Below are 10,586 nucleotides of genomic sequence, written 5' to 3' on the forward strand. Positions count from 1 at the left end.
TCCTGCCTTTGCTCTTTTTCTTCTCTCTCTCTCCTTGAAAAGAAAGAAGGAGGTGACATTAACCCAAAAAAAGCATGTATTTCCAGACAGGATGCCTGCGCTGACAACATCGATCCCTGGCTACCATTAAAACATTTGCTCTGCCTGACAGACTTTTCCTCTTTTGGACTTTATATGCGGTAGAATGAATCACAGGTGCCCGTTAAAATGTCATCCTGGGCAGGTTGTCTACCTGTCCAAAAATGACCCATGGCTCAATACAGATAGGAGGCTTTTTTTTTTTTTATCACATTCTAAACTTCACTGTTCAGTGTATTCTTCTTACGAAGCACAATTAAATTTTGATCAAAATACATTCTTTGTAGGGCTAAGAGAGGAAGTGATGACAATGAGTCTTCCTGCTTGTGGGATTTGCATTTTTTAGAGCCCAGGGCTATGATTCCCCTGCCAGAACTTTAGTTTGTTATCTTTTACTTTTCTGATAAGCAGGATGGAGGTGACAACAGGGTTTGCAATGATACATGACATTTTTAAAGAGTTTGTGTGTCCGTGTGTTGCTGGGGGAGTGCGCGTACGTGCACGATCCACTGTAAACACATATGTTAAGTGGCCGGAGCCAATATTAGGGGTGTGTGTTGGTGTGCCGCACGCCTGCTCGCAGGGTTGTAGACAGCAGGGCATTGTGTGCTCCCTGCGCTCCTTCTGCTCCTCTCTGTCTAGTGGCTGCAGGTCACGTCATTTGCACTGAGACACACACTGTCAAATACGCTAGCTGACATTTCTACACACTCAGGAAAAAAGTGATCCACAGTGAGGGTAAACACACTCCTGTGCCAGTGACAGCACTGAAACAGTGTGCTTTACCAAAAAGTTCAATGTGAACTGGAGGCGGAACTAAACGTGGCAGTTTTCACCTAAAACAGGAACATTCTTGTTTCTGGGAGTTCAGTAGGGGGAGGAATGTGCATGACTGAATTTGAAGGGGTGATAAAACAACACTCACAATAAGGGAGAAAAAAAAAAAAAAATGACTGTGAAACGATGAAACAAGCAAAGCTGCTTTACAGGAAAAAAGAATGCTGTCTATTTTGGGTCTCAGTATACAAAAGGAAGTGCTGCTAAGTTGACTCAAACAAATAAATTTGCTTTTGATAAAACCACAGCAACTACTTTTGCATTCTACACCAAACCCACTTTGTTTCCTGCAGCTTTATCTTCATGACTTGCCACATTTGTGAGAAGCCACTCACTAAATTGTCAAGCACAAGCAGCTGAAGGATTTTCAAACGGTGCAGTGTTGACGGCTTAAAATGTAATTTTATTTTAACAGTGACATGTTAAAGGAGAGCCTCAGAAGTGTAGGGAGCGCTTGCCTATTTGCGCTGTATCCAGCTGCCCGTTTTACATTTCTGCAACATTAATATTCCTCTTATTATTATTTTAAAGTGAAAACGGATACTCTGTTGAAGTGCAAATCTGATGAATTACGGGAGCAGATTGCTGCTATTAATTATTAAAACCTATTTTATAAATATTCAGGTCTGTCATGCATCTAATAATGAACGCTTTAGAGGAGGTTACTTCCCGTGCGCATCCTAATGTGTCAGAAATATCACTTTTAATCACGCTTGTGTCAGCGAGTGCTGGGTTTGAACCTGCCGAAAAAATCTACCAAATCAAGGAAACTCAGGCAGCCTACTACTGTGCTCATCACAGCTCTTCCGTTCCTGCTGTTTCACATGATCCAGGTTCTTCTCCTGCCCCGTCTAAAGAGGTGGTGAACACCTCTCAGCTTCCCGCTGCATTCTTACTGTGGTAATTTGAATGGAGAATAATGCATCGGCAGCACTCTACCTTCTGGACACACCTAGTCCCAGCGCTACTGCTGCCATATGCTGTGTTGATACATATTCATAACACTTTCTCGTGTGTTGAGTGTCGGTGTGCAATGAGGCTTAAATGAGTGTCTCACAACTTCAAATGGGAAGAGGAAAAAAGAAAAAGAAAAAGCCGCGCACAAAGAAAGTTGGACTGCTCTTCCCCTTTTCCACTTTCCTCTTTTCTTCCTCCCTCGTCTGAAAAGACAAGTTCGGGTGCTGATGTGATCCCAGCGCTTTTATGGAGACCGAGAGAGAGGCTGCGGAGTTTCAGGACTGTCTTCAAGAAGCTGTGAGAGGCGGCGACTGTCAACAGGGTTCCATGAACTGCGCTGTCAGGTGGTCTCACTGGTGGGACGAGAGTCCGTGGCACTGTACCACGACCCCGTACACTCCAGCAGTATATACATATGCTGCACAGAGCATACACACAACCAGACAGAGAAACACACACACACACACACACACACACACACACACTGTGGAGCACTCTAAGATTAACGCTGTCAGAGCTACAATGATACCCCTTCATTATCTGCACACGGGGCCTCCTTCGTGCGCTCGCTTGCCTCACTGTCCTCTCCACTGCTCCTCTATGGAGGTAGTAATTACTAAAGCTAACATTTCTTGCTCTCTGTGCCTTCAACTACCCTCCGCTTCCCCATTATTTCTTTCTCTTTTTGCGGTCTTCTCAAATGCCTTTCCAGACTTTTGCCAACTGGTGACACAGCTGAAGGTATGCCAACGTCGCTGGCAGCACCAGCGTGACTCACTGTGTTTGTGTGAGCGCTGTATTATGAGATTATTGGGTGCCCAGCTGATGTGCAATAAAGGCCCAGTGTGGTACCCTTAGATTCAGATAAGTCCTCTGGGTCAAATACTCATTGTGGTACAACAACAGAGAGATGCTTGATGTACTAGTGCAGTATCTGTTGTACTATACATTGTTGGTTTAACAGGCCGGGATCAGAGAGATGCTCCCTCTGGCATGGCATTTTTCATTACTAACAACGCTCTTACTCTTTGGCTTTCTTCTTCCTCTCCCACTGGAACTATGGCTTTATCAAAGGTGATAGCTTGCTCAGGCACATTTTTCTCAAACGTCTTCTTCAGCCAGCCATTTCCCAAGATGCTCTCGGGTAAACGTCACTCATAAAAACCGGGGAAGATTTGATGGTGAGATCAAAAAGAAAGGAAGGACAGCGAGGAGAGCAGGGAGACAGGGGGAAAAAGGGGAATGATACCCTCCTCCCCCATCCGACAGCAACGAGTGCTGAGGGTAATTCCTCCAAGCAGGGCCTGTGTTTTCAGACGCAAATACAACAAAATGCCGGGTACTGCCATGAGACATCAAAATGGGCGATTTTGACTTCAGAGGGTCTTCAGATGCTTGAGGAGTTGTCAGTGTCGGGCCGGTGGGACTGAACAGAGAGAACAGAAGGTACCAGAAGGCTGTTAACAACCAATACGGGAACCACGCCAGAAAGGCCGTCTCCTCCCAAAATGCCAGTCGGCACCAGATCAGTAAAGGCTTCCACCATACTGTAATATCCCACCTGAGCACTTTCATCCACTGAAAGGGAAATGGCTTGAAAGTTTATCATCTGCTGTGTGTCTCCTCGTTATTGTGCCACTGGGATAACACGCTAAAAAGTAAAAATTCCACAGGTAGGTGCCATAAAGGCAGAAAGACAAAACGCAAACCACACACTAAGACTTCTTATTTTTTTTTAGGAAGGAGACTGCGGGCGCCAACAGGTGCCTCGAAAGTAGGATTTTTTTATGTCCTTTGCCTTACAGAGAGATTTTCATCAGCAAATCAAAGACTTGCTTCGTCGTTGTGTCGTGACACGCCGAGAGGGACGTCCGCATTTTCTCCGGTGTTGTTCTCGCTCATTCTTGGAGCATTAGGCTCACTCTAAATAGCCTCAAGGAGATTAGGCTGGCTCATATTCAAATGCACATTTCTTCTAAAACCCACTCCATGAGTGGGCCAAGCAGATCAGCACAGGAGCCTGGTGAGACGGTAGTCAGAGAAGATTCTGTCATGTATAAATCAGCTGAGAGGAGGAAAAGAGACAGAGAGGAAAAGAGAGAGAGAAAGGCTGAGGTAAAAGACAAACAAGTGTTGGCTCTGCTATATGAGTTTAGTTAGCTAGAGAGTTAGTGCATGAGTTATGGCTAGCGAAGGGCCGAGGGACGCTGTATTTATGAGGGGACTGAGTGAGTGTTAAATCCCTGGTAAGAAATAAAGTTGTCCTTGAGCGAACAGGGGAAACATTTCACTCAGTCTAAGAGGTGCCTTGAAAAAAATGAAAGCCATCCCTCTTCCAGGGGAAGCACGGCTCTGTATTCCCTAAAATTGCTTTATTCCTTAAAAATGCTATAGATCACATCCAAGTGGATTGAATCTCATATTTGAATAGAGAGGAGGATTCTCCGTGTGCATGATATCAAGGGAGTTCATGAGCCAAGCAAAGGGAAAGAATCTGATTCTTCTAAAATTGCATGCGGATTTTCTGAGGGATCTTTGGCTAAGGGGGTCTGCCAAAACACACAGTGCACTTGTTGCAGTGCAAGGGTTCATCCAAGAAAAGTTTTCCATTGTGGTTTACTGAGGAAAAAAAGAGGGGTTTTTTTCAATTCAAATATTTGAATGTAGTTATCGAAATGAGCCTATATAACATGTATATCTATCCATCTATGTATCGATATCCACACATATTATATTTCAATTCTTTTTGTCTTACAAAAAAAAAACTTGTAATGTTGAGTGGAGTCAGTTAAAAAGAAAGAAACAAAGGAAGGCACATGGCCAAGGGAAAAGGAAAAGCTTCACATTGCACTTTGTGCACATCCAAGTCTAACTCAGACCTCTCTCCAAACCCCTGCAGTAGTAATAACAATTATTACTTAAAAAGGCTATATTTTTGCATTAACTTAAAAGGCTATATCTTTTTCTTCCCCTCCAGCCTGTGCGGCCTCACTTACCCTAAGTATCTTCATAAATCACCAGTTACTGTTAACATGTACTCCACAATTCAGTCATCAATCTCCTACCAGGTCAGAGTGAAAACAGAGGGGGAAATGTCTGCTTAGTAAAATGTCTCTCTCGTGAATGCTGCTACCACCACCCACTACTCAAACACACACACACACACACACACACACACATACAGACACACACACACACACACACAATATGCACGTAGTGCAGTAGCGTACACACACACCAGTTAAATAACAAACACACGCGCCCGGCACACAGCAACCAGAGCAGTCCTATGGGACACTGGAGCGGTTGCCAGATCGCCACGGTAACGCAAGCCAAATTCAATTCTGACTTCACCTTTCACTCGGGAAGCTGGTTCCATTTGTTATAAAAACAAATAAACAGCAAGCGTGAAGTTAGAGCTGGCCAACTTCCGCTTTGTCTTTCTTTTCTTTTTCTTTTTTTTTTTTTTTTCTGGGCCTCAACAAGAAATATCAGGCCCAGGCTGTAGCTGTTTGAGAGACAGACACCCACTGGGCCGCATGTAAATCTGTGTTTATGTTCACAGACACAGTATTTATTTAACCAAAAGGAGAAAATCTAATTGTACATGAGGAGGATTATTTCTCTAAGAACTGTGTCTGAAGAAGGGAGAAAAGGACTCTTTAGCCTTTCTTAAACAGACACTATTTACATCAGCAGAGTGGAAAATCCCTCCGATGACAAACCTCTCCATCACAACATCTGTATCTAAACAGCTAAATCAATCTCAACCAACACCGCAAATTATGTCATGTCAGATCTGAAAACATCTGCACTTGACATTAGAGCGGAGGGATTTTAGGTGCTTTTTAATTATTTTTATTTTTAGCTTTCAGAATAGTGCATTTAGATCACTTTTTCCCCTTCAAAGTCAAACTAATTATTTTTGTGTGGCCTTTAACTGCCTGAAAAGTGCTTCATAATAAATAAAAAGTACTGCTAAAAGAATGGTGAAAGTAATGTGAAATTAGTGGTGGATTCAGATCCTTCACTGAAGTAAAAGTGGCAACACCACAATGTAAAAATATTGAATTACTAGTAAAAGTCCTGCATTCAAAATTTAAAAGTACAGGTAATCGTCAGAAAAAATAAACTGAATGAATCAAAAGTAAAAGTGCCTTCATGTCATGCTGAATGGTGCTAACATGCAATTCATTAGTGTGGTAACTGGTTGAGGTGGAGGTCATTTAAAACTACTTTATTTACTGCTGGGTAGTTTAATCTATAACAATTCATTGGATTTATTCTGTGTGCAAAAATATTCATCTGATAAGTAACTAGTTACTAAATGTCAAATAAATCCAGTGGAGTAAAAACCCACAATGTTTCTCTCTGAAATGTCGTTAAGTAAAAAATAAAGTAGAAACGGTAAGTGTAAAATATAAGACGTCAGGCTGTGGAGTGCTATAAGGCACAAAAAGTCAACAACAAAACTTTTGAGGAAGCAACACACCATTAAAACTAATTAAACACATCACTGACATTCAGTGCACTATAGGTGCAAATGTGCATCTGTAATTAAAAGCTACAAAAATTTTCCAAAAAACAAACATTACACCTGCTCTGTTTCCTCACTCTCTCTCTCTCTCTCTCTTTCTCTCACACACACACACACACAGACACACACACACACACACACACTGTTACTTTGACACCACCCACCACATCACTACACATGCGTGCCTGACTCATGCCAACTGCAACTAGTAGCAGACCCGCTCACCTCGAGGTAGCACTCAACTCCAGTGTGTGTGTGTGAGGGGGGAGAGAGAGAGAGAGTGAGAGAGGGAGAGAGGGAGAGGGAGAGGAAGGTGTGTGTGAGTCTTACCTGGCAGCAGACCGCCCTCTGCGCTCTGTCTCACCTCTCCCTCCTGCCCTGGAAGAATTCTCTCCACAAAGCAAGGCATTTTCTCCTCAACTGCTCTCTGTCAAGGCTCTGCTCTCTCTCTCTCTCTCTCTCCCCCTCTCCTTCTGTGTCTCGCTCTCCCTCCCTCTCTCCTTCTCACTCCTTTCCTCGTTCCCACTCTGTCCTCCTCTCTCGCTGTCTATCTCTCCTCCCTCCTTACCCTCCCCCTCTCTCCTTCTTTCTCTCTCCACTCCCTCCCTCCCTCCCTCCCTCCCTCTCTGAGCACAGATGTCGAGGCTGTGCGAGTTTACCCACTTTACCAGTAGGGGTCCTTCATCGCCCTTATCCACCCCACAGCCACATGGGGGAACAAAACACACACACACACACACACACACACAGGCCCCAGGAAGAGAGAGCCACTTAACGGGCGCCCTCCTGTCACTGCTACAATGAGAGCCCTGTGCCGAGCAGCACGGCAGTATGAGCTGTGTGCATGTGTTTGTGTGTGTGAGAGCGAGAGAGAGAGAGAGAGGGAGAAAGACAGGTGTGAAGTGGGTGGTGTGCACAGGGAGCTGGCCCTCGGCCCTTTCCAACCCTGTTCAGCCCTGTTCTGCTCGGCTCGGTCCTGGCTCCTAGCCCCTGAAGTGTAGTACAGTAGTGGCTCACGCACACACACACACACACACACACACACACACACACACACACACACACACACACTCACTCACAGGCATATGAACACACAGATTGACTTACAGTGGGTCTCTCAGAGCCAGCAGCCAGAGAGAGAGAGAGAGAGCGAGGGACTGTGGGCACGCACAGGCACACACACTTTCACTGGTATACAACACAGATACCCACACAGAACAACTGCTGCTGTTTGCTACTGCCGCTGTTGACAGTGATAACATGTGCTTTGTACCCTATGTGTGTGTGTGTGTGTGTGTGTGCATGTGTGTCAGTGTGCATGCACCCACAAACACACAGCGGATGCCTATCGGCTCTCGTATTTCAGGTCTCTATTCTAGTTTTTTTTTTTTTATTTAAAAAAAGAAAAGAGTTTTCATTGACACTGGCATGTTAGATTTGAAGGCTCTTAGCTAGTGTACAGTGGGGAATTTCTAGTTTCTCTCCTACTTGTGGGGCACTTTTCACATTGCAATATCAATACTGGAGAATATTAGCTGTCCTGCTGAAGAATGTCAGATCTCTGTTTGTCTTTGAATAAGGGATGATTCCCCTCGGCGAAAGAAAGGAGGATCAAACCGTCAGAGTCTAAATAAGCCTGTAATTATCTTCTGTGTGCAACATCATGTTAACAACTGAACTAAAGGTGGAAAGATACAACACTTTTAAAAGGTAGAACAGAGTGAAACCATTTCTTGTTTAAAAGTAGACAGAGGAGTGTGATGACTCAATGCAAACAGAGTTTATCAACCTTAATTGTGTTTTAAGCAACAAACTAATTCCAGCCATGAGAAAGTACCAAGATCACCACTGTGGAACTTGATCAGACATTTTTATCTAAATATTGGCCAACTTTTATGATGGTTTATATTGCAGGAAAGCACTGATCCTGATCAGGATCCTAAGCTCTTAAAATATCAGAAGAGTAATTATCAGGCCAAGCTTTGTGTGAGGACTTGTTTTTCCATTTATTGCTCCCTGGAACAGGATAAGGGTATCTGCATTCCGGACCTGCTGTTGGTATCATTTGAACAGAGGGTGGATCACCTTTATTTGAGTCAAACAAAGCCTTATAATGACACAAAAATGGAAGTCAGTTCTTGACAGACAAGGCTCCAACGCCCAACCAGACTGCCGTCAAAATGTTGACAAAGAGTAATAAAGAAAATAGGACATAATAAGAGCAGGACACGGATGTTGAATAAAGCAACCAGAAAGAGTACATACTTAAAGTCGTGATAAGCTAATGAGGGAAACAGAGCTGTGCTTTTGGTTGACTTATCACTGTTTGCATCAGTAGCAAATCTCCCTTGACGGCAAGACTGAAATCAAATACAGGTTTTTAGGCAGATGAAGGAAAGTCATTTGTATTTACAGGAAATAAGAACGATGCACTCAATCATTATTCCCTTGCTGTGCTAACTGGAACGCAGCCCCTGTATTAGATGTTGGAGGAGCAGCACAAGGACAAGTAAAACATACCTTAAATAGACTACAAATGAAGTCACTTAACACCCACTCGCTTCCCTCGCCACCCCCTGCTCTGTCTGTCTTCAACAGAAAAAGCCTGTGTTTGACTATCTCCCTCTCAGGTTCATAGTTGTCTTGTGCTTTTTAAACAGGCACCTCGCCTGTCACGGTGCAGGAACGGGCGCATTCCCCTTAAATGGCTCCTTTTGACAACTGATCTGTAAATAAAGCCGGATCTGCAACTTCCCCCTTTCTCTCGCTTTCTCCCCTCTCATCTTTGCTCTCCCTCCCTCTGCCCAAACTCCTGCCAGACCCCCCTCACCCCACACACACACACACACACACACACACACACACACACACACAGCCATACACACACATTTACCCCCACATCCCCCTCCCAACTTCCCCAACTCCATTCCCCCTGCCTCTATAAAAACACAAATATGCCATAACTCAGGCAGTGCTGCCACATAGCCTCCATCTTGCCCTGTACCGGGGAGGGGGAGGCCTCTCAGGAAGGTCACCAACAAATGGTTTTCCGATTCACTGCCCCTGAAATAATTTTGTGTATTAAAACCTGAATCTGCACTTTCTGGCCTGAAAGCTTTTCTAATTATTCCGGTGTCCTTGGGACAGACACAGATCCTTCACACGCCGGGGGAAACAAGCTATAGAGCAACCACTACAGCCACAAACACCCCTCCACCACCCTCTCTCTATCCCTCCATCTCCCCACCTCCTCTCTCCTCTCCTCTGCTCTGCTCTGCTCTCCTCTCCCCGCTTTACAGCCACCCCCCTCCCCAATCTGTTTTCAAAGCGTGTCTGTCCTTTATTAAATTGTTTTCTTTTCCACATTATCAGTTGCCATGGAGACCTCATCTCTCGGATTATTTGAATTTCATTATATCTATTGATTTGGGAGCATTTCATCTTTTTTATTGTTTTTCTGTCAATTTTCGAAACGAATAACCATCTAATTTGCGTCAGCGCTGATTACGTTCGTCCCTCAATAGAGGTCGGCAGCTGCGCCGGGGAAACAAATCAATGGAAAAACATCATAAAACTCGAAAGTACAATCAACCAGGATATGGGTGACATTCCGTGGTTGCTGAAACGAAGTCATCAAAAAATATATACTTTTTTTTCCTGCGCCTCTGCATGTGTGGGGGTGCAGTGGGGAGGACACATATGTGTCTGGGCAGATATATTACTATATTTCAGCAGATAATATACTATGGTAAATTTCCATACTGATAACAGCCCCTCCCTGCCTGACCAAAACAAAAAAATGCTTACTGTATCTAAATAATTTATGCAATTTTAGCATTTCTATATAAATTTTTTAATAAGCTGCTCGGAGCAAAGTGGCCATTAACAAAACACACAGCTGTCCAATGGGCTAAGCCCAGCAGATCAATTGCGCTTTTTTATGACATGATAAAATGCTTTTAAAGCAATTTACACAAATATGGAAAAAATGACTTCATGGGCTTCATTTATTCATAAGGACATGTATTAGAAAAAAAAAGTCTCACAAAAGCCAGACAGGAGAGATAGTCCCGGTCCTAACTGGAACGGACTTGCTGCCCTCTCCACAAGGACATAAAGTTTCATTACTGATGCACGCAGTCAAAGGCAATTTAGCAAACACAGTGTGCAAAAGAAA

At 43.9% G+C, this 10,586-nt stretch overlaps 1 protein-coding gene across 1 annotated transcript in view; it reads right to left on the reverse strand.

The window, feature by feature from the left end:
• The window catches only part of casz1 (castor zinc finger 1), a 46,146-nt gene extending 39,252 nt beyond the window's left edge, over positions 1 to 6,894 (reverse strand). Inside the window, 1 exon segment of the mRNA XM_087179728.1 lies at positions 6,740 to 6,894. Within this exon segment, the coding sequence (XP_087035854.1) occupies positions 6,740 to 6,818 (79 nt within the window). The 5' untranslated portion in view covers positions 6,819 to 6,894.
• Between the last annotated feature and the right edge of the window lie 3,692 nt (positions 6,895 to 10,586).

The sequence above is a fragment of the Seriola lalandi genome, unplaced genomic scaffold, assembly GCF_002814215.2.
Source record: "Seriola lalandi dorsalis isolate HSWRI2012SDOR001 ecotype SW California unplaced genomic scaffold, Sedor1 jcf7180002054861, whole genome shotgun sequence".
Classification (NCBI taxonomy): Eukaryota; Metazoa; Chordata; class Actinopteri; order Carangiformes; family Carangidae; genus Seriola; species Seriola lalandi.